The sequence below is a fragment of the Hyla sarda genome, chromosome 3 (genome assembly GCF_029499605.1).
Source record: "Hyla sarda isolate aHylSar1 chromosome 3, aHylSar1.hap1, whole genome shotgun sequence".
In the NCBI taxonomy this organism is placed as follows: domain Eukaryota; kingdom Metazoa; phylum Chordata; class Amphibia; order Anura; family Hylidae; genus Hyla; species Hyla sarda.
The window spans coordinates 375,675,639-375,700,531 of NC_079191.1; the positions used below are offsets into that span (position 1 = coordinate 375,675,639).

The 24,893-nt window shown below is 41.8% G+C and overlaps 1 protein-coding gene across 1 annotated transcript in view; it reads right to left on the reverse strand.

Moving 5' to 3' along the window:
- Positions 1 to 24,893, reverse strand: part of JAG1 (jagged canonical Notch ligand 1) — a 50,523-nt gene that overhangs the window by 4,527 nt on the left and 21,103 nt on the right. Inside the window, exons 6-25 of the mRNA XM_056563389.1 lie at positions 22,041 to 22,171; positions 21,662 to 21,781; positions 20,962 to 21,075; positions 20,757 to 20,870; positions 17,784 to 17,897; positions 17,313 to 17,359; positions 15,748 to 15,921; positions 14,689 to 14,839; positions 10,975 to 11,139; positions 10,755 to 10,868; positions 10,285 to 10,398; positions 10,071 to 10,184; positions 9,314 to 9,430; positions 8,821 to 8,848; positions 7,615 to 7,700; positions 3,885 to 3,998; positions 2,674 to 2,783; positions 1,419 to 1,658; positions 1,060 to 1,191; positions 278 to 425 (exon numbers count right to left, since the gene is read on the reverse strand). Of these exons, the coding sequence (XP_056419364.1) occupies positions 278 to 425; positions 1,060 to 1,191; positions 1,419 to 1,658; positions 2,674 to 2,783; positions 3,885 to 3,998; positions 7,615 to 7,700; positions 8,821 to 8,848; positions 9,314 to 9,430; positions 10,071 to 10,184; positions 10,285 to 10,398; positions 10,755 to 10,868; positions 10,975 to 11,139; positions 14,689 to 14,839; positions 15,748 to 15,921; positions 17,313 to 17,359; positions 17,784 to 17,897; positions 20,757 to 20,870; positions 20,962 to 21,075; positions 21,662 to 21,781; positions 22,041 to 22,171 (2,447 nt within the window). The remainder of the gene's footprint in view (positions 1 to 277; positions 426 to 1,059; positions 1,192 to 1,418; positions 1,659 to 2,673; positions 2,784 to 3,884; positions 3,999 to 7,614; positions 7,701 to 8,820; positions 8,849 to 9,313; positions 9,431 to 10,070; positions 10,185 to 10,284; positions 10,399 to 10,754; positions 10,869 to 10,974; positions 11,140 to 14,688; positions 14,840 to 15,747; positions 15,922 to 17,312; positions 17,360 to 17,783; positions 17,898 to 20,756; positions 20,871 to 20,961; positions 21,076 to 21,661; positions 21,782 to 22,040; positions 22,172 to 24,893) is intronic.

Here is a 24,893-nt window from a genome sequence, read left to right on the forward strand (position 1 = left end):
ACATTTCCAATAGAAAGGAGACTAGTAGGGTGTTTCTTAACTAAGACTAGGACTTCATGGCGGCAGAGAACAGCAATCCACACTAATTCACAAAAAAAAAAAAAAAAAATCCAATGTGGGACCCTGTCCTCAAATGTATCTTTTTTCTGACTCATGCCTAGGCCAAGCTGCAACAATGTCATGTTCCCACACCAGCCCAACATTGGTAAGGAAGCCCAATAACCCCATAATATGCCCATTAGACTCCACTATGTCCTGTTATTTGCATATCACTCACCGGTCCTGGCTTTGGTCTGTGTTTGCACTCTGACTTCTGCCACTGATGCGATGAAGGTGTTGTTTCCATCCCTTTTGCTTACAAGGTCGATGATCTTTTCCGTGATCTCCTGAATGGTGCTCCTTCCGCCTCTTGTTTCGTCAGCAGACTGAAAGAACACAAAAAATATTAGGAAAGTGGTTATACACCAGTGTAAATGCGCTCCGGGATTTGCTGGTTCCAACTGCAGAATTAGTAAGTATTGCGCTTGTTTGACTTTTTGAGTGATAATTTGTGTACAACACTTCTATGTCATGGAAATTACACTGTGTGCCTTTAACCTTCTACAGTCTGTATTCTTCTAGAGCAGTATTTCCCCACCTGTGGCTCTCAAGCACTTGCCTTGATGGGAGTTGTAGTTTGGCAACAGCTGGGGTCTCATTGTTTGGGAAATAATGCTTTAAGAATACCCATTTTTTTAGTCAATAGTCTAACACAGTGTTCCCCACCTGCAGCTCTCCAGCTGTTGCAAAACTACAACTCCCATCATGCTAGAGAGTCTTTGGCTGTCCTGGCATGCTGGGGGTTGTAGTTTTGCAACAGCTGGAGATGCACTTGTTGGGAAACCCTGGTATAGGCATACAGAGTGTATGTGTTCTATATTATTCTATACTGGAAAAAAGTCATCTAAAGTATATCAGCCAAAAGGCAGTGTGAATGCACCCTTACATAACTAGAGTTTAATACCACGGGTCCTTATTATAAATACTGCACTGTGTAAAAACACCACATATCCTACTTACTATAGCAACGTGGATCTCATTGTTTGCCAAAGGAGATGGCTCGCAGGTAATGTAGATTGAATATTTTGCTGAAGCATTCTTCAAGATGTTAAGATTCCTCAGTTCATTGCAAATGCTCTCTGTAGTGAGGCCCTGATCATACAAACACAACAAGTTAGTAACAAGTAACAAAGGATAGATGACAGCAAGCATGTATAAGACCAATAGGTAGAAACTAAGAACAAAGCTTTATGTGGTTACCGGCCACGAGCTATATTGTACAGCACTAACTACATTTATTAGGATCAGGATATTAAAGAAGACTAAACGCTCTATTGTATTTGGTAATCATATCAAGTATATGGCATGGACTCACTCACCGGGGTCATCAGCTCCTTGTTGAAGCTAAAAGTGATGTTCACGCAGTTGTTGTCCTGATAACTCCCATTGGCTTTACATTTAGTCTTCAATGGCGGCTGACCGGAGGGCCAGCATTCCCCGGCTCCGGTACAGGGAGGGACAAAGCAGTGGTTGTCTTTCATCAGAACACAAGATTGCCCAGCAGGACATTCACCGTGCCCTTTAGCGTGCAGATCACAGCGCTGAGGGCCACACCAAACCTACAAATAAAATGGTACACTTTGTAACATACAAAAATTAAATATATGATATACATAGGCCCTGTTCATACTGTGTTTTTGTGCCAAATCAAAGAGGTATTCAAGGATATTTCTTTAGCCTTTGAGGCCATGATGCCAAATTGTAATAATGTGTAATATGCGTCTGTTACCTCCATACACACCCCTAAGTGGAAAGATTTTCTCTTTTACTGTTGTCTCTGACCTTTCCCAGCATTCCGTGCGGCCAGAGACGATATGTCATAAGTCACATGGCCTCCAGGGGGCGTAGCTATGCTGCAGAAGGTGTGTGGATAGCATTACTTCAGTAAATCTTTCACCCTGCTATCCACCCCCACCCACTGCAGCATAGCCACGCCCCCTGAAGACCATGTGACTTATGATATGGTCTCTGGCCACATGGAATTCTGGGAAAGGTCAGAGACAACAGTAAAAGAAAAAGATTTGTGCCACAGAGCTGACGGGTGTGGGTCCTGTGCACGAAAATGGAATAAATACTTACACGGAGGTAATAGAAGCATAGTATACGGTGTTCTAACTTTGCAAAATGCATACACGTTAAACGCAGCACAAAAACACAATATAAACTGAGCGTTATGCTTTCCAGTACAGCACTGCAATGTGCAATAATGTGGAATCTCACAGAGCTATATGCAGATGACTAAAGACCTCATTATTTAAACTGAACTGTATATGGGTTTCTGAAACAATCTGATAACCCAGAGTATTTGATAATCCGGCATCTATCAGGCCTATATTTGAACAATCAGATTTGGTTCTTGCATGGAAAGGTTCAAACAGAAATAACCTCACACGTTCTGAAGTTTCTCAGCGTGTACCTTGCTATTATGTGTGTTCATGCAATTTATTTTAGGTTACTACAAAACACTGTAATTTGGGTCTAGGTCAGAGGTCTCCAAACTGTGGACAATAATTTGGAGACCACTGGTCTAGGTGACCAGCTCGATAGGCAACAGCCAGTTTGCAGTCCTCTTACCTTGGAGCAGGACACCCTTCCATTCAAACACTGACATGTGTTGCAGTCTTCGTTCCATTTGGCTCCATCTGGCATAACATGTTCATCGATGATACAAGGTCTTCCCGTAACTGAATAAATAAGATGGATGGCTTAGAGAACATGGCACATGAATTGGTCTGTGGTTATAGCTTCCACCATAATAGAGGACCATTTTTAAAAGCCCGTTCACACTGCTGAATTTCCCCCCCACCAAGATTTTGCTTGTAGCTGTCCCATTGTTTTCTATTGGAGTCTGCTGCACCATTGACACTGTAGAATGCCTGCAGTGGATTTTCAAGGACCCGCCAAAATTCAGGACATGCTAAGGAATGAACATGTACATTCTTTTGACGAAATTCCACCAGACTGCATGTCGGTGCAACGGGTGCTGCAGAATATATCTGGGTAGAGATTCAGCAATGTGGATGGGCCCTAAGGGAGTCCATCACCAGGACTGATGCCTTAAGTAGAATAAATAAGGGGCATCCATCAAGAACAACTACTACTCCAGTCCACAACCAAAAGTGCTAAAAACTTGATCTTTATGCTCACAGAGCATTCATCTTATCTGACACTTTTGGACAGGGTTTGCATAGTCCTGCCGCTTCATGAGTGTTACCAGAACTATGACTAGTAGAACACTGATCATCTTTCTATGGACATTGGCAAAAAACTGGGCAGGGCTACAGTACCAACCCAAGTAAATGAATAGATCCAACTGCATAGCCAGCTTTAAAGGGGTACTCTGCCCCTAGACATCTTATCCTTTGTATAGGGGATAAAATGTCTGACTGCAGAGGTCCCGCTGCTGAGAATCCCCGCGATCTACCTGCTGCACTTGGCATTAGTTTAGAGCGTCTGGTGCAGCGTCGGAGGATTGTGACGCAATGCAAGTCTATGGGAGGGGGCATAGACTTGCATTGATGGGGCGTGGTCGTGACGTCATGAGCCTCCGCCCTGCATAGTCAGTCATCCAGCAAAGTTCGCTCCATGCACTGGATGTTTGGGGTGTCGCAGCCAAGATCGCAGGGGTCCCTTTGGATAGGGGATAAGATGTCTAGGGGCGGAGCACTCCTTTAAGTAGATTTCGATCACATGTGAACAGTCCTCAAAATACCCATTTGGTATACTATACAAAATGAACTTAATGCAACAAAAAGATAACATACAGAGAGAAACACTGCACATACCTTCTTGACACTTTGGACCACTGCGGCCAGGTGGACAGATACAGCGGTAGCTATTGATCTCATCTACGCACGTGGCTCCAAAGGCACAAGGAGACGACTGACACTCATTTATATCTATTAAAGAAAAAAAAAAAAATAATTATATATATATATATATATATATATATATATATATATATATATATATATATATATGTATATATATATATATATATATATATATTTTCTGATTTCCCTTCAGTAAAGTGAGTTGTGCAACATAATGATCTTCCCGAGTTACTTGGCTGGTTCACTGCTACTAACATCAAGTAACCTTTGTAACAGCAATAAAGAAGATCAACATATACAAAGCTTAGAGTGTTGGCTCCAAAAGAAAAAAAGGGAAAATAAAATGATGAAATTCAAGATATAGTTAAGGGATTGAGGGCAAAGGTAAAGCTCTGTCCTAGCCAATGCTTCAAGGAATCATGGTGATTTACTGTAATAGTTTAATAGCATCGGGACTAAAGCTGCGCAAACATGGGTGATGCCGGCAATCCGCCCCTTACTACAAAAGTCAGTCCAGTATAACATGCAAGGAGGACTATGTGCTGCCAACTATTAGCCAAACCCCTTAGGCTGGGGCTACACAGTGACATGGGTCACACTACAGCAAACCACATCCAAGTTACGCAACCAAAATAATTCTTCAGTTTTTCAGCAACATTGTTACAGTTGTGATTTGACAAAAAAATAAAAATACGTACACACACACACACACACACACTATAATATATTATACATACACACACACATATAGATGCACCAAATAACATGGAAAACTTGTGGTTTTATTCGACGATGCAGCAGGCAACGTTTTGGCAATCTCTCTAAACCGGGGCACCAAGGCTCCATTACACTTGCACCCATGATCCTTCTGAAGGTTTGGTCTGGATGTGCTGCTTTCATTTGGCGCTGTGTGTGTATGTGTATGTGTATGTGTATGTGTGTGTGTGTGTATGTGTGTGTGTATGTGTGTGTGTATGTGTGTGTGTGTGTGTATATATATATATATATATATATATATATATATATATATATATTTTTTTTTTTTTATGTGTGTATATATATATATATATATATATATATATATATATATAATTTTTTTTTTATTATTAATATTATTACTATAACAACATTTAATATTTGTTATGAAATAAGTGTTGGCAATGTAGCATGCAAAAAAGAAAAAAAATATTTGGATTTTGGGCAACTGGTGTATTGTGGTCATGGTATTCCCCAAGTTATGAACACATTGCGATGGGATATTGTGATCTTCATGTCATGTGGTCATAATCCTCAGTGTAGCCCCCTAGCCTTATCCTTCAGCTGTAGAAGAAACTATTCAAAAGGAGACCACTAGAGCTGTGTTTCCCAACCAGTGTGCCTCCAGCTGTTGCAAAACTACAACTCCCAGCATGCCCGGACAGCCGTTGGCTCTAGAGTGAGCCACTATGTCTTAGCGAGCAGGAATGTTAATATTGGTATGTTTACACATGGGCCCTGGAGTATGATGATAAGGTGCCGGAGGACCTCTTGGGCCCTACCAAGAGGCCTGTATTCTAAAAGGAAGTGCGATAGTTGCGGGGGACAATTTACAATTTTTGCATTGGGGCCCAGACGTTTCAGGTTATGCCCAGTCTGTCAGATGGGCAGGACTTTATTTTCTGTGCAACGACTGTACAGGGGCGTGGCCTCACGGGCATGTGACCTTGTGTAAGGCCACACCCCTTCACTAAACATACATGCCCCTGAGTGACCATGGGTCTAATGGAAACTAGCAGAAGGAAGGCACTGTTTGCAGAAGAAAAAAACACGAGTAGAATTAAAATGAATAAAATAAAAAAATAGACAACCCTTTTTGGTAATGAATAGGATTTAACGACTGGCGGACTTTTTATTCCAATAGGAAATCCTGTTTAAGTCTCCGCGCCATTCTACACAATTCACTTTCAGCTTTTCCTATAGAAAATGCTGTAATCTTCACCTTATGCCAAAAAGGTTGACTTCTAATTTTCCACTGTAATAAAAACGTAGCCAGTTTGCTTACAAAAAGACGTCGGACCAGCCGTCTCCCTCCTCCCCATCATCATCATCTTTCCCTTAGAAGTCCAATCTCTTCCTCTGATGCATAAACACAAAAGATCTTCCCTGCCTGCAAAGACCTGCACTCAGCACGCTGGCCCGAGCTTCTAACAACCAGGCAGCCGGGGAGGGATGGAGTGATCCGTACGCCAACTAGACCCTGCTTGGCTGCCGCCCAAATCCGAGCAAGCCTATTCATAAATGGGTGTGTGAAAGGTTCCCAGCTGTATTATCGCTGGTATGGGCTTTCTACATGGAATCTGGTGTGAAATCTACAGGGCTAACATTTGTGACAGAATGCCATTTAAAATAAAATATAAAAAAAAGCCTAGGGAATGCCAGGCGGGATTGGAAATTACAGGTCTGTGCCATCCCATGGTATTATAAAAAGGAACCAAACCACAGTTTAACCCTTTCTTTGCAAACATATAAAAAGGGACATTTGCAAAAAAAAAAAAAAAAAAAAAAAATTACAGTTATATAAATATATAAAAAATATATAATATATTAAAGACAAAAAAAAAAGTATAATAATATATACACACATAAAAATATATATATATATATATATATATATATATATATATATATATATATATATATATATATATATATATATTTTTTTTTTTTTTTTTTTTTTTTTTTTTTTTTTTTTCTTCCTGAAATGAGTGGATGACCTGTCCATTGACTAGTAAAGAGTTGAGTGGGTAGTGATAGGACATATAAACAGCCCCTTGGTAATCACTGACTCTTTAGGGGTTCTGGGGTAAGGGGTTCCAGAAGGTCACTTTAAAAAACAGTGCTTTTCAAACAAACCATGTGTCTTCAGCTGTCTGGGCATGCTGAGAGTTGTACTTTTGCAACAGCTGCAGGCACGCTGGTTGGGAAGCAATGCTTTAAGCATACCCAACTTTTGCCAATAGACAGTGTTTCCCACCTGTAGCTCTCCAGCTGTTTAAAAACTACAACCCCCATCATGCCTTGATGGAAGTTGCTTGAGAGCCAAACAATACAGACTTTAAAGGGGTACTCAGGTGGAAAAAAAAAAATTTCATATCAACTGGTGCCAGAAAGTTACAGATTATTAAATGACTTCTATTTAAAAATCTTAATCCTTTCAGTACTTCTCAGCTGCTGTATGCTCCAGAGGAAGTTGTGTAGTTCTTTCCAGTCTGACCACAGTTCTCTCTGCTGACACTGAGACAGCAGAGGTTTTTTCCCTAATCTTTGTTGACATTCCAGAAATGTCCAGAGCAGGAGCAAATCTCCATAGCAAATCTATCCTTCTCCGGACAGTTCCTGACATGGACAGAGGTGTCAGCAGAGAGCACTGTGGTCAGACAGAAAAGAACAACTCAACTTCCACTAGAGCATACAGCAGCTCATAAGTACTGGAACAATTAAGATTTTTTAATAGAAGTAATTTAAAAAATCTGTTTAACTTTCTGGCACCGGTTGATTTGAAAAATTATTTTCCAACGGCGTACCCCTTTAAAAAAGGTCAGGAGGCACACAGTATCACCTATCCCAGCAGAATTCCCTTATGATAGTAAAACTGTTGTATACAAAAAAAACACTCTAAAAGCCAAACATGCACAATACTTACTAATTCTACAGTCTGGACCAGCAAATCCCGGAGCGCATTCACACCGGTACCAGTTGTCTCCATCTACGCAGGTTCCGCTGTTGTAGCTGAAAGAAGATGACACAAACTTTAATCCTTTGCTACCATAAAGCATCAAAGTTTACGACCAAGGAGAACTTCAGAGAAAGTATTAGCAGACTATGGTATAACACTTCAGCCTTTTGTATCTCTAAAGAATTTAACAAGTTCATAAAAAGATTTTTTTACAACACCGGCTCGTTACCTTAACACAATTATTATCATAGACTCCCTCGTAGAGATTCAAGCGGGCAGATGGGAAAGCGTAATTCAGTTAATGTTAGGTCTTTATGATAAACGATGAGACCTCTTTGAGAAGACCGCCTTTAAAGGACTTCTCAAAATGGCCACTATGCGTAAGACATGGTGGTCTGAAACTCTGGTCTGGGTAAGGATGTGGTCTGCTCAAAGAGGTGGTCTTCTGGAAAGGTTTTGTTCCTTAGGTCATGTTCACACGAAGGAATTCCACAGGAATATTCAGCTCGGAAATTCCACTGCAGCAGAGTCCCATTGGTTTTAATGGGATTCTGCTGAACTGTGCACATGGCTGAATTTCAGCAGCAGAAACCCCAGTTCTGGCATTCGCAGAATCATTGAACTGGTGAATGGAAATCTATATTGTTCACAGTGTAGCGGAATCCTATTGACAGCAATAAGACTCTGCTGCTCTAGAATTTCCATGTGGAATTTTGTGCGAAAATTCCGTAGTGTAAACCAGGCCTAATGCAATGGCAGACACTGCAGCAACCTGTTAGTAGTACATAGTAAAAATATGCAGGTAAATGACATCTATAATGCATCTAAAAGGAAAGGCATCTCTAAAGGCGAAGTAGTAAGGTTCCCAGCAGAAACGGTCATGGCTGGCAGTTAGAACATACGCTCACTTAGGTCCTCTTAAAATACATTGCCCTTTAGGTGTCATAGTTCAAAAGGGCAGCAGGCAGCCCCCCTCCCCCCTTTACTTCTCTATGTTGGGTGGTCAGTACATACTAAAAAAGGGACAGGACGAACTTCTTTACACAATGCATAGTGGGCATTTACGAAAAAAATATACCACCAACTGCGATGAACTAAAGCGGAGCATTCTGTGATTTGTCTATAAACTTATATTACTGGTTGCAATACGTATTTGTTTGCAGTTGTACTTACCATGGATGTGGGTTGCAGTCATTGGTATCTAAAAAGAAAAACCAAACCAGAAAGACAGATTAAACAAAAGGCTGCAAACTGTAATTCGCTGTAAACAAAAAATCAATCATAGCGTAATTATATGTATTCTAATAAAAGGAGGCAAACACAGGAAGAGCCCCTTATAGGCGAGAAGGAAAAAAGCACACGGGATAAAAGGGGAGTGAGGGGAAGCAGACAAGTCGTGTAAGAAAACACAGGGCAACATCTGTCTCTGGTTATCTCCAGCACAACTTTCTCATGCCCAGGTCGAGCCTCAGTCACTTTAAGTTCTAGCACAACATGATTCAGGTGATGCTGGAGGCCACTTCAAATGCCTCCCGCTTCTGGTTTCAATTGATGGTACAAGGGGTGACAGGATGAGCTTAAAAAGCTCTCCGCGTGGATAAACCCCCCCCCCCCCCCCACCACCACCACCATCCCCCGTCTAGTATGGCACTTAAGACAAACTTACTTTGAGAGCACGTCGGACCTTCCCAGCCTTCTTTGCAGACACAAGTGAAAGAGTCCCCACGGACTACGCAAGTTCCACCATTGAAGCACGGATTTGGCAAACAGCTGCTGTTTCTTGCTATGAGGAAAACAGTGCAAAGTAAGCATGAAACCGAGCATGGAATGGGGGTCTTAAGAGCAAACAGGATGCTTCCCCCTTTAGTTATTCTCTGTGTATACCAAGCTGCAAACACTGGCCATCTGCTAAGCCCATATTCTTGCAAAGCCTACCCTGTTATATCTAAGTCTGTGATCTAATAGTTTAAAGGGGTTATCCAAGAAAAACTCTGCTGATTTCTTCCAAAAACAGCACCACCCCGTCACCAGGCTGCCTGTGGTATTGCAGCTCAGTTCCATGGAAGTAAAAGGAGCCAAGTTGTCATACCACATACAACCTGAGGACAGGTGTGGTGCTGTTTCTGGAAGAAAATTCTGTCCCTGTTTTCAGCAGTCAGACCCCCACCAATCACAGCTTCTTTATATGTGAAAAAGGTAATTACAACACCTCTAAATGGGTTTTGTGGGCAACCAATTTCCAAATGGAGTGCCCGACTGGGTTCACACTAGTCCCGGCCCTACTGCGAGCCTGATGACCTGGCAATAAGTTCAGGCCATAATAAGTTGCAGCCATAATACATCCGTATTCGGTTAGTGTGAACCCAGTCAAGCATCACTGGCACATGACCACTTCTAATTATCCATCCTGCTCCTGAACTTACCAATGTTACAAGTGGTTCCTTCCCATCCAGGTGAGCACATGCATTTGAAGGTGTCGCCCTCGTCATAGCACGTCCCACCATTGTTGCAGGTGGACTCGTCGCACTGGCTGTCTTCTGTAGAAGGGTTTAAAAAGTGCACCATTTTAGATTCAAAGCACTCAAAAAATAAAAAAAAAAACACAACATTTATCCTCAATTAGAAACACACACTTACGGGAGTGGCACGTCTTGCCTTTCCACCCATTCTTGCATTCACAGTAGAAATCGTTAACCAAGTCTCGACAAGTACCTCCATTGTGGCAAGAATTTTTATTGCAGTTATTTATGTCTAAAAACAAAACCAAGAGCAATAGACAGGACAGGGTTAAAAACAAAAAACGCTCATGGACGTGAAGTCTGTACAGCAGCAATAATGGGTGTGCCAAGTTCTAAGATAATGTAGATCAGTGGTCTCCCCAGATGGTGGACCTCCAGCTGTTGCCAAGACAGCTGTTGGCATTGTTACCCAAGCAGTGCGCCTCCAGCTGTTGCAAAACTACAAAACCCAGCATGCCTGGACACCCGGTGGCTGTCCAGTCATGCTGGGAATTGTAGTTTTGCAACAGCTGGCGGTCCACCATTTCGAAACCACAAATGTATATCAATTCATTCCTTATGCAAGATCACTTATTAGAAGACACTCACTTATTTCACAGTATGTTCCTTCCCATCCTTCACTACATATGCACTTGTAGGAGTTCACCCCGTCAATGCAAGTACCACTGTTTTTACAAGGGTTGCTTTCGCAGTCATTGATATCTAAAATTACATTTAAAAAAAATATATAATATATTTAAATTAAATAAATTCATACAAATCCAATTAATTTGAGATGTTCCCATAATAAAAAAATATGTACACTTACTTTCATGACAATAGGTGCCAGTGAAGCCCTTGTTGCATTCGCAGGTGAATTTGCCACCAGCCTGGCTTTTGCATTTGCCGTGTGGTCCGCAGACATTAGAGGAAATGTACCTCACTCCCTCGGGGGTACTGTTGGACGCCATTGCCACCGTGCAGCTGTCAATCACTGCAAGGCAAGAAGGGAAATAGGGGTAAACGCTTGTAGGACTATGGAGTTTTGGGGAGTCACATATGTAAAAACATATCTTCCCAATATTAAATGGGTTATCCAAGATTAGAAAAAGATTTCTTCCAAGAAAAACAAAAAACAAGAACACAGCACCACACTTGTCCTCAGGCTGTGTTTGGTGTTGCAGCTCAGTTGAAGTTAATGGAGCCAAGTTGTAATACCACACACAACCTGATGACCGGTGTGGTGCTATTTTTCCTATTCCTAGATAGCATTTTGATCAAATATTACTTCCCAAATTCTAGGCTACATTCATGTTATGGAATTTCCAAGCAGTATTCCACTCAGAAGTTCCGGTTCAGCAGACTCCCATTGTTTTCAATGGGATTCTGGGGCACCATTCACACTGAGAAAATTCCAGATTGAGGAACATGTTCATTCTTTCAGCGGGCATCCTGGTGGACTGCATTGCCATAGAGTATAGACTAAGCTTCGTTTTGTGTTGGCGCAGAATTTCTCATTTGCTCCAGTGTACTTTTTTTTCACCACAGTGTAAAAATGTTTCATCTCATGGAGTCAGGTTTTTAATTTGCATAGATTTTTAGTGAGATTTAATGATTTTTTTTTTTTTTTTTTTTTTTTTTAAAGAAGCACATTTCGGCACATATGTACTCCCCCCAACCCCCCCCCCCCCCCGGCGCTGTTTATACACACAAACCAAGAGGTAACATTTGAAGCAGCTTATGCATTTTTATAAGTTTCATGCAAATAATAATTTATATTTGTTTAACTATTATTATATTTTACTAATTTATTATTTTATTATTATAATTAAAGATGAGCGAAGTTACAGTGATTTGATTCGTCACAAACTTCTTGGCTGGGCAGTTGCTGACTTTAGCCTGCATAAATTAGTTCAGCTTTCAGGTGCTCCGGTGGGCTGGAAAAGGTGGATACAATCCTAGGAGAAAGTCTCCAGCCCACCGGAGCACCTGAGAGCTGAGCTAATTTATGCAGGCTTAAGTCAGCAACTGCCGAGCCGAGAAGTTTGTGATGAATCGAATCACTGTAACTTCACTAATCTCTAATTATAATTATCATCAATAAATAATAATTTATATTTAATAATTTTTTTATTAATACATTATTTAATAATTAATAGTTTAATAAGTTAACAATAATATGCATTATTATCAAAACAACATAACTAAATATTTACTATAAATTACTAAAAATAAAATAAAAATATAGTAAGTATATACCGTATATACTCGAGTATAAGCCGACCCGAGTATAAGCCGAGACCCCTAATTTCAACCCAAAATCCCAGGAAAAGTTATTGACTCGAGTATAAGCCTAGGGTGGGAAATACATCATCCCCCCCTGTCATCATCCAGACCCGTCATTAACATCTTCATCATCATCACCGCCTGTCATCATCCAGACCCTCATCATCATCATCATCATCACCTGTCATCATCCCCTTGTCATCATCCCACACATCCCCCCTTCATCATCCCCTTGTCATCATCCCACACATCCCCCCTTCATCATCCCCACCCCCCTTCATCATCCCCCCCCCCCTTCATCATCCTCTTGTCATCATCCCACACCCCCCCTTGATCATCCTCTTCTCATCATCCGCCCTCAGTGGTCTTCAACCTGCGGACCTCCAGAGGTTTCAAAACTACAACTCCCAGCAAGCCCGGGCAGCCATCGGCTGTCCGGGCTTGCTGGGAGTTGTAGTTTTGAAATCTCCGGAGGTCCGCAGGTTGAAGACCACTGCGGCCTTCAACATCATCCAGCCCCCTCTCACCCCCCTTTAGTTCTGTACAGTACTCACCTCCGCTCGGCGCTGGTCCGGTCCTGCAGGGCTGTCCGGTGAGGAGGTGGTCCGGTGGGATAGTGGTTCCGGGCTGCTATCTTCACCGGGGGCGCCTCTTCTCCGCGCTTCCGGCCCAGAATAGAGGCGTTGCCTTGACAACGACGCAGAAGTACGTTGGCAATGAACGCACCTCTGCGTCGTTGTCAAGGCAACGTGACTATTCTGAGGCCGGGCCCGAAGCGCTTAGAAGAGGCCTCCCCGGTGAAGATAGCAGCCCGGAACCACTATCCCACCGGACCACCTCCTCACCGGACAGCCCTGCAGGACCGGACCAGCGCCGAGCGGAGGTGAGTACTGTACAGAACTAAAGGGGGGTGAGAGGGGGCTGGATGATGTCGAAGGCCGCAGTGGTCTTCAACCTGCGGACCTCCAGAGGTTTCAAAACTATAACTCCCAGCAAACCCGGACAACCGATGGCTGCCCGGGCTTGCTGGGAGTTGTAGTTTTGAAACATCTGGAGGTCCGCAGGTTGAAGACCACTGCGGGTGGAGAGTTCACTCGAGTATAAGCCGAGGGGGGTGTTTTCAGCACGAAAAATCGTGCTGAAAAACTCGGCTTATACTCGAGTATATACGGTATGCACTCAAGTCTTGAGTTTCAATTAAAATCCCAAAATGCAATAGGTCAAACCACTTTGTTGACCCTCGGTTGCGGGCCTTCCAACATGGTAAGGGTTTAAAGGGGTTCTCCCTTGTTTATACTTTTTTTTGTTACCGTATTATGTTTGTGTGTTATGTGTGTATAAGTATGTGTTTTTTTATGTGTGTTGTGATTATGTATCTATGTATTTTCTTACCGTTTGTGAAGATCCGGAAGCTGGCCCCTTTTTCTTCCAGCGGCTTGCTGTGTAACCTCGGCCTCCGCCATGTTGTGTTCGGTAAGTGGGCTGTCGGGGGGTGTGTTCTTGCTTCTGTCCTTCCTATCTTCTGACGTCTGAGGCGAATCTTTTCTTCCTGTTTCTTCCGTGGCTCAGCGACGAATCTGCGGCCTCTTCCGGCGCATGCGCAGGTAGTTTTTTTTTTTTTTTACCAATGAAGTTTTTTTTGTCTAATTGACAAATTGTCTGCGCATGCGCGAGTATGCAAGTGCTACGCTAACAGCGTAGCGTATGTTAGGTCTACGCTAATAGCGTAGCTTCGCGCAAGCGCAGACAGTTTGTCAATTAGACAAAAAAAACTTTATTGGTAAAAAAAAAATATATATATACCTGCGCATGCGCCGGAAGAGGCCGCAGATTCGTCGCTGAGCCACGGAAGAAAAAGGAAGAAAAGATTTGCCTCGGACGTCAGAAGATCGGAAGGACAGAAGCAAGAACACACCCCCCCGACATCCCACTTACCGAACACAACATGGCGGAGGCCGAGGTTACACAGCAAGTCACTGGAAGAAAAAAGGGGCCAGCTTCCGGATCTTCACAAAAGGTAAGAAAATTCATATATACATAATCACAACACACATAAAAAAACACATACTTATACACACATAACACACAAACATAATAACAAAAAACTGTATAAACAAGGGAGAACCCCTTTAACCCCCTAGACACAGCTGGATGTTATCACACTAAAGGGTCTCAACCATTTTACGTGGTTGTTGCACACAAGTGATGGAGTTGTTGGTGGGAGCCCAGGACACAGAACAATATCTGGCACGCATACCTTCGCAGGGAGTATTACGGCAGTGATCTTTCAGCTGCGAACAGTTCTTTCCCTCGTAGTCCTCGGAGCAGTTGCAGAAGTAATCTGTGGCGAGGTTGAAGCACTGGGCTCCATTCTGGCATGGGTTGGGCTCGCAGTAATCTATGTCCAACTATAAGGGAAAGCAGAAGGAAAACAAAGGTTTTATTATTACCCTATTCAATGCTAAAGAGAGCAGACACTGTGGAATCTGACCTTTTCATCTAGCTGCCATTAATTTTACCTAAAGGGGAACTCCGATGGAAATGTTTTAAGTTTATTTATTTATTTATTTTTTAAATCAACTGGTGCCAGAAAGTTCAAACAGATTAGTAAATTACTTCTATTAAAAAATCTTTATCCTTCCAGTACTTTTTAGCAGCTGTATGCTACAGAGGAAATTCTTGTCTTTTTTAATTTCTTTTTTTTGTTTTGTCCACAGTGCTCTCTGCTGACACCTGATGCCTGTATCAGGAACTGTCCAGAGCAGGACAGTTCCTGACCTGGACAGAGTTGTCAGCAGAGAGCACTGTGAACAAGACAAAAAAGAAATGAAAAAACGAAAAAGAATTTCCCCTGTAGAAAACAGCTGCTAAAAAAGTACTGGGAGAGAAAAAAAAAATGTTTTCCACCAGAGTACCCCTTTAAAAGCTTTAAAAAAATTACAGCCCCCTGGTTTGCCTAAATGTGAGCATACAGTCACCAAAACTGTTTAACTTAGTGTATTGCAACCGGTGTGCCTCCAGCTGTTGCAAAACTTCAACTCTGGGCATGCTGGGAGTTGTAGTTTTGCAACAGCTGGAGGCACACCGGTTGGAAAACGCTGGTTTAACTCAATGGATCTGATTTCTCTTACTCATTCCACCCCCCCCCACCCAACACTTTATTGGCAGACAGCTGTAAGGAGTATGACTATATAGCAAGGTTGGCTGAACAGAAGGTATTTAGTGTACAAGTCATTAGAGAAAGAAAGGAGGAGGAAAGAAAAAAAGAAAAGCGGCTACAACAATTCCTGAAGGTTTGCATTTCACCGCCACTCACCTGACAGAGGTTTCCAGAGAAACCAGCAGGACACAGACATTGAAATCCATTGATTTCATCCTGGCAGTGACCCCCATTCAGGCAAGGGTTGCTGGCACATTCATTGATGTCTTTCTCACAGCGATCCCCTGCATAGCCCAGCGGACAGATACAGCGAAATCCATTAACCAAGTCCTGCAATTGACAGAGGTTGAAACAAAAGGAACGCTGTTTACTTTACATCCAACAATAACACTTGCTCCGAAAGAAAAATCCTGACACAATTAAAAAGAAAAAAAATTTAATGAAATGAATGTAGTATATTATGTCCCCACGTAAAAAAATGCCACAATAAATAAGTAAAAAAATAAATAAATAAAAATAAACACTGGCCACGTACGTGCTCAGATTTCCCCCCCCCCCTTATTTAAATTAGCATTTGTCTGAGCATGGTAATGAGTGACTGCATGTATATGCAAGGAACAGCGGCCCAAGGAGGAGTACAATGCATATCATTTATTAAAGAGCTGAAACTCAAATCAGAATACGCTCCTTTGGTGTTTTTCCTGGCATAGTCTGGGAGACATGATCATTTATTTAATAAAATTTTATTTAATTTTTATTTAAATATTTATTAATTATTATTGTTATTTTTTTTTTTTTTTTTTAAAGGTTTCAAAGGGGTACTCCACTCTCCAGTGTTAGGAACATTTAGTTCTGAACGCTGGTGGGGGCTTCAGGGCCATCATGCCCCCTCCCATAGAGTTACATTGAGGGGGCGAGGCATGACGTCACAAGGGGGACGTGGCGACCCCTCGAAGCCTGCACCAGTGTTCATAGCTAAATGTTTAAAAGGTAACCCGTCACACAGTCTGCAGACAGCACGTTGTAGAGCAGGAGGAGCTGCGGAGATTGATATATAGTTTTGTGGGAAAAGTTCCAGGATAACTTTATCATGTCATTTATTCATTTACATCTCTGCTCATTCTGAGGCTAAGTAGTCAAGTGGGAGGTCCTGACATACAGCCACGTGTGCAAGTAGAGCAGGACCACCCCCTTGACTACTTTGCTCATTCTGGTCAAGTAGGTGGTGACACCCAGCGATGGACAGCATTCCCTACAGTCACACTTCTACACATATTGCCATCAATCACTAAGTAGGTCCGCCCACCTGACTACTTAGCCCAAAATGAGCAGAGGTTTACATGAATAAACTGTTACAGTTTATCCAGGAACTTTTTGCTCAAAAACATTGATCAATCTGCTCAGCTTCTCCTGCCTGCTCTATAACATGATGCCTACAGATTGGACAGAATTTTTTAGCGTGACAGGTTCTCTTTAAGAGATTCTGCTAAAGAAAAAAGCATAGTTACAAATAATAAATAAATATATATATATATATATATATATATATATAAAAAGACAACTTTTCAGCACAATTTTGCTTCTCCAAGAAGTTTCACTAATATTAATAAGTGTGAGAATATATTTTTAATATATATAGATTTTTTTTTAAATACACACGCACAGAATAGATCTGTAAAAGCAAGTGTAAAAAGATCAAATGCAAATAAGTAAGAACGTACCCTGCAGGTTCCTCCATTTTGACACTGGTCAATGCAATCATTGATGTCTAAGTAGGAAAAAAAAAAAAAACCTATTACACAATGGCACTAGAGCCCAAGGCTTACTATACACACTTCAACTGGCGGCAACAGAATGCAAATCTGTATTACTGGAGTATGATAGAGCTTTTGTGGCGTTTCCTGCATCCTTTCCTCTAGATAAGCTTTTTCTTAAGGGTGGGACCTTAAAGCAATTCTTCCACAAGCTTTATAAACTTCACATCATTGTTTTAAGCCATGTTATCAGAAGATGCCCATGCTACAGACTAATACGTTTTGATAAAAATTGTATACTTTCTTTCCAGGCTGACAACTCCCTTTTTTCCTTAAAATTATAATAGCCAACATATACTTTTCAAACATAGGTAGAGGTCACTTAGTCTCTGGGGAGACAGGAAAAGGAAGCCATCTGAATGGTGTACGTATACTTACTGATGTCGCAGTTCTGACCCGTCCAGCCAGGGAGGCAGTCGCAGTAGTAGCTACCGATCAGGTTTTTGCAGGAATTTGCGTTCACGCAGGGTTTAACCTCACACTCGTTTGCATCTTAAAAAGGAGCAAAAAAGAGGGATTAGTCTTGATGCCAGCAATCTGGGGCACTACATGATCCAGTACGGTCACATTTATGGCATATACCAATATATCCAATATACATGATTGTGGTATTCGCTGGGTTGATGCGTTCAAACTAGTCTTCTATAGTGAACCTATATTAAAATACTGTATTGGAATATAACTTATCTCCCATCCTTCGGATAAGTTATAGATCAGTAGGGGATAAGTTATAGATCACAGGGGGTGGGGGGGTCCGCTTGGACTTCCAGTGGTCTCCTGTACGGGGCCGCAGCAGTCCACAGGAAGCACTGTGCCGTCCCCAGCAGGAAGCTGCGGCAGACATGCCCCTCCATGTATTTCTATGGGATACATGGAGGGGGCGTGTCAGCCACACTTTCTTGCGGAATTCCACGGCCCCTACAAGAGATCAGTATTCCTTAAAGCTATAGAAAAAATTAATTAATAAATTACATTGTAGTATACTACAGACACATAGGGGGACATTTATCAATGGGTGCCGTAGGATGCAGCTTTCCCTTGTAGAATTTTTTATTTTTTTTTGGCTAACTTGCGCCAAATTTACTATTAAAGTGCACGGCCATTTGAATTTTAGCATAGATTTTGCTGGCTCCTGCCACAATGGAAAGGTTGATCCCACATGAGTCTTTTTTGGGCCAGATGCACCTTTTTAATGCACCCTTTTAATAAAAGGCGCACATAATAAATATCGTCCACTGCATCTGAAAAAGGGGCAACGCTGGATTTCACAGCCATAAAACAAAAAGGCGCAAAAAGAGATGCACGCAACACGATGCGCTCAAACATGCGCCCAATGTCTGCCAAAAAAAAAGTAAAAGTAAAAAAAAAAAAATGTCTCAATGTCTGCCAAAAAAAAAAAAAAGGTAAATGTCCCCCCTAATCCATATATTTCTCACATTAGCATATACAATACACACAATTTAGAGCAGCAGTCTCAAACTGTGGCCCTCCAGATGTTGCAAAACTTCAACTCCCAGCTTGGCTGTCTGGGCATGCTGGGAGTGAAAGTTTTGCAACATCTGGAGGGCCACAGTTTGAGACCACTGATGTAGAGGAAGGGGAAGAAAAAATAAAAAATAAAAATAAAAAAAACTTGGCGGTTTATGTTCCCAGACTCGTAGATATATAATGGAGACTCTAGTAATCCTCCCGGCTTAAGCTCCCTTCTCCTAATTTCCCATAAACATATACAAGTATATAACCTCTGAACTGTCGTTCTCTGAGCCCCGGATAAGACAATAGCCCGGCACATTTGCCTGTAAGGTGAGATTTGTTGGCCAAAAAAATAAATAAATGGTATTTGCCTAATTGCTCATTAAGACGCAATTGACCATTTCAGAAAGAGGTGGGGGGGGGGGGGGGGGGACTTTCTCCACTATTGTCAGGCAGATTAGAGAGTTTCATAGAGAACGTAGACAACTCATTCTTCATGAGATCATCCACATTTTGGAACCCAGCTGTAAAGTCCTGGGTTTGTGGGAGTTGACACGGCTGAAAAGATACAGCAACTTTCCCACAGGACCAAGCAGGGGAGAACATAGACTGATGTTAAATGCTCCTCCAAAGTACACCACTTAGTTTAAGAGAACTCATTTATTTCTGGTTAATGCTGTATCCAAGCCGTACAGTGCTGGCAGTGGTCACTTAACTAGAACATGGAGAATTCCTGCACCCATAGGGGGGAGGGTTTATAATAAGCAGACATGCCTCACTATTCTTCTAATGGAGAGAAAAAAAATAAATAAACACGCACACACACACACACACACGGACCTAAAAAAGTAGTCTGTTTAGTCTCCAAGGGTTTCTAGCATTTTGGGGAATCTAATGTTGATTTTGGGAATGGCTGCTACTATAGGAGGGGGTCACTTTTTATATGTGGCTCTTTGGCAGGCATCAAGACGACACACTACTACCCCCCCTCAGATCCACCTTAAAAAGAGTCACTAGCCAGCAAGTGCCCTCTTCTTTGCAATGACAAGGGGCAAGAACCCCAAAACAGCTGACGGGCAACATTCAATTCTGGGAGAGTTTCTAGCTTAGTACACAATTCCCTTTTAAGCAAAGTTATCCTTTATTCACAGGATAGCGGAAAACTATCTGATCGCAGGGGGTCCAACCACTGGGGCCTTAGCGATCTCGAAAAGAGTGAACCAAGCCTCCTCTCTTAATGGAGCGGCAGGTCGCGCATTCTTTATGGAAGCTGCTGGAGACCGCATTTGGTTAGTTTCCCGTAAAGAGTAAATAGAGTGATTATGCGTGTGTATGATCTACCACTCCATTTTAAAGGGAGACTCTAGTTCCTTCCCTTAGCGGGTGACTCTAGTTCCTCCTCTGCCCCCCCAGTGGTCGGACCACCACTTCAAAAACCTTTTTAGAAGTTGATCATTTATTCAAAAGGAAGCTACCTTAAGTAGGTGGCATTATAGCACAAGTGCTTCATTTCTTGGAGGAGAGCTACTTTACATGGCTTTTAAGACCCCATTCACCAATTTGGCGGTCTCCTGAATCAGACAGGCCACCTCCTCAGTCCTGTGTGGCTCTTGGATATAGACAAGATGTGGGATAGGATCCAACAAGGGGATAATGGACCTACACTGTAGATCAGTAGCTTACAGAAAGGAAGTTCCTATAATAGAATTTCCTTATTCAGTTCCCTCCCTAGACCCCAATCTAAGCCAAGGGAAAGGTTTGTCTCACATATTGCCTCTGGGCCATCATAATACATTAAAACGAAAAACATGCAAAAAGACCTTGTAACAGTGTACTCGTGTTTTTTTTTACTGTTTTATAATAACTAGTTATTGTTACCTATTTGGCAGGTTTTTCCAGTCCACTGGGAAGGGCAAACACATTTAAACCCATCTACTAGATCTTGGCAGGTTCCTCCATGCCCACATGGATTCGGAGCACAATCATCAATGTCTACAATAAACAAAAAAAAAAATGTGATAAATAATTCTATAGAAATCCTCAATCCTTCTTACAGTACTAGCTCATTATAAGCAATACATACTGATGGAGCACGTGGGTCCAGTCCACCCTGGGGCGCAGTTACACTCAAATCCCCCAACAGTCTCCATACAACTTCCACCATTGTTGCAGGGATCGGAGAGGCAAGCATGTTCAGCTGTAACAAGAATATACGATTACTAACAAGAATACGTACAGGCTTTTTTTCCTAGAAAACTGAAATACCACCTTGTTCACAGACCACCTTGCTCTGCATGATGTGACCGGCACTAATACTTCTATATCTTACGCTCATTAACAGTGCCTGGTTTAACAACTTCAAACAAGAAGGAAATAATCTCTCATGCTAAGCTGACCTGATCAATGTGCCATAGCTTAGATCAAGATCAGTCTGAGCAAGGGCTAACATAGATTCCCATAGCCTCGGGAGAAGGAATCGTCACACAAACAGAAAAATAAGGAAGTTTAAGGGTCTATTCACACGTACAGTATCCTGCAAATATTTAATGTGCTGGATTTAAAGCGGTGTTCAGTCTATTAGTTTACATTGAAATCTGCAGCTTCAAATCAAAATGGCTGTGAACTGCAATTCCAGCCAAAGAGCACGAGTGGTGCTGTTTGATGATCAATAACTTTTAGGCCAAATCTAGCCAACCCCATTAGGCTACTTTTAGAAATGTGCATACTAACGCAGCATAAACATATATAGATTTAAAAAAATATATAATAATAAAATAAGTTACCAATTTCACAATTTCGTCCCGAATACCCCTCTGGACAGGAACATTCGTACTTGTCAGGGCCAGTATTGCTGCAAGTACCTCCGTTTAGGCAAGGCTGGTAGGTCCCACAGGAGTTTAAATCTGCCAAGAAAGATGGCATGCATGGGTCATGGGTGAACGTTTCTAGAGAGCACCATCGGAAGGTATTCTGGCAACAAAGATGTATTCATGCATTCCAAGGACTAATATTAATGTATAAGGCTCCCCAGCTGTTGCTTCAAGGACGGAATGTTAAAAAAATAAAATAAAAAACACACACACACACACACACACACACACACACTGAAAAGCAAAAGGCTTTACTTTCGGGAATGTGAAGTTTGCGGTACGATTAGCATACCTTTGTTACAAAGCTGACCACCCCAATTCGTTTCACACAGACACTGCCATGGTTCAATGCAAGTGCCATGGACACATCCTGGGTGAGGAATGCACTTGTCACAGTACTGTCCTTGCCATCCATATTGGCATCTAAGTTGGAGGGAAAAGAAAAAAAGGTTTATACAATTTGCAATTGCGGCACAGGAATCCTTTCCAGGCTTGCATGAAAATGTCTTGCAGTCTTAGAGGGGGTTTTGGTGCTCTCTCGTAAACAAACCTACAAATAGTTTTGCCAAGGTCTGTAAGCCAAATTTTTAAACAAAAGAATAAACTGTTCTGGGAGACCCTACATGGTGCCATTGAACACAACACTACTCTATTCTCAGGTCATTCAAATGAGACAGGGAGGGTGGGTTCTCCCTACAAATCAATCTCTAGGAAATGTCACAGTGGACAATCAATTCTGTGTAAAAAGTAGTAGGAAAAAAAAATAAATAAAAAAAAAAGATCCCAGAGAACAATGGAAACTGCGCCTTCCTGCCTACCGATCTCTCTGGCTACGTCGGTGTATACTCTGTTTTCATAAATGCGCGCACACTGCATAAACACAGTCACTCTCATTTTCTGTGATCCATGTTTAGAAAAAATTAATGATATCCGCTTAAAAAAAAAAAAAAAATAGCGTGGGGTGGGGGTGGGTGCCATTTGGAAATCATAACCACATGAAGCAGCAAAGATAGGAAACAGACGTGCGGAGTTATAAAAGGCTAGTGGGGTCTTCAATATTACATCAAGGATTCCAAAGCTAAACACTCCTTCAGTGCCCCGGACCAAAAACTTCCCCCAAAGCGGTCTTTAAATTTGTAAAAATAAACCATTAGATAGAGGTCACCGAGACTTCAAATACAAGTCTGCGAGAGCAAATCCGTATCATGGGAAAGCTAGCGCGATCTGAAGCGGGGGGGAGGACGAGGACAGAAAAGGAGTGTGTCAGCAGAGAGCACTGTGGTCAGACTGAAAAGAAAAAGAAAAAAAAAGTTTAAACCCACACTTTCTCTGTAGTATACAGCAGCTGATGAGTACTGGAAGGATTAAGATGTTTAGGGTGCCTGCAGCTGTTGCAGAACTACAACTCCCAGGCATGCTGGAGTTATAGTTTTGCAACAGCTGGAGGCACCCTGGTTGGGGAACACAGGGTTAACCTTAGGGCTACTTTTCTGGTCATATGGTATATGCACACAATAATTAAAGGGGTACTCCGGCTTGAAATTTTTTTTTTTTTCTTCAAATCAACCGGTGCCAGAAAGTTAAACAGATTTGTAAATTACTTCTAAGAAAAAATCTTAATCCTTCCAGTACTTCTCAGCTGCTGTATACTACAGAGGAAGTTCTATAGTTTTTTAAGTCTGACCACAGTGCTCTCTGCTGACACCCCTGTCCATGTCAGGAACTGTCTTCAGCAGGAGAGGTTTGCTATGGGGATTTGCTCATACTCTGGACAGTTCCTAACATGGACAGAGGTGTCAGCAGAGAGCACTGTGGTCAGACAGAAAAAACTCAACTTCCTCTGTAGAATACAGCAGCTGATAAGTACTAGAAGGATTAAGATTTTTCTAAATAGCTTTCTGAAGCCAGCTGATAAAAAAATAAATAAATAAAAAATTGTTTTCAACCGGAATACCCCTTTAATATCATAAGGAGTTGACCTGAACGCATGTCTGCTTTGCCAGCCAATCAGGTGGCCTCATGTACCAAAGTTCATCACAATGGCCGAAATTATGAAGGCAAATTCCCGTATAGCTGCCACAATTTTCTACAATAACACGTTTTAGTAGCGGTGTTGAATGACACCATAACCAGGGCCCTGTTGGACAGTGTCAGGTCCACATGTAGTATTTGCAACCAAAGCAAATGGAACAAAAACACAAAAAAAAAAAAAAATACAAAATAATAATAAACAACAATGGACCAACTCCTAATTTTGCCTAAAAATGGCCACCCAAATACTGGGAAAACCCAGCACATGAGTGCATTTTAGTGTCCTCATTACATTCCTACCATGGTTCTACTAAACCGGATTTAGATCACCATCCTATGGTGATCCATGTCCGATCCAGTAGAACCATGGAAGAAGCCGATGGCCTGGGTGAGATTGGTCATCTGTGTGTATGCTCCAGGATCAGTATCTATCACACTACATATATATTGTTCAGGCTTCTCTCAGACAGGACCCGTGTATGCAAATAACGTGTGGGAAAGTTGCACCTTAAACAAATACTGTACGAGCAGCAGTGCATGTCTGAGCATCGAGTGGGAGGTGAGACGTAGAAAGAGAAAGGCCTAAAATCTGGAAACAAAGCCTGTTGTTCTTGTAGTGACACAGCAAGCCATGTTTATTTAAGTGACAAGTGCACAAATCATTAGCCGTGTTACTGTATACAATGCTCAGGGCAAGTATTCTATAAATATGCCAGGCAACTGCCAGTCATGTTACCTTGGCATGGAACAGAAATTACATTTGAATAAGTTTAGAATATATTCATAAATTTAATATATTTTTGGATATTTATAGATTTACAATAATCCAGATCCAAATCCAGATTTAACAATCCAGAACCCACCCGATCCTGCTGATGTAGAATTAAAAGGGGATGTGCGCTTGTGTATATACAACGATAATTAATGTAATTAGAATTTACATCTGAAGATCAACTTTCCTGCAATATAGCAGAAGCTTCATAATGCTGCAAAGTTGAAAGATGATCCGTAATTCCGAAGTCGTCCCAATATTTTAATTATTAAATTGTCCGGGTATGTATAAAACCTGCTTTCCATTGTATCAAAGCCAGAACACAGACAACTTCAAAGCTTA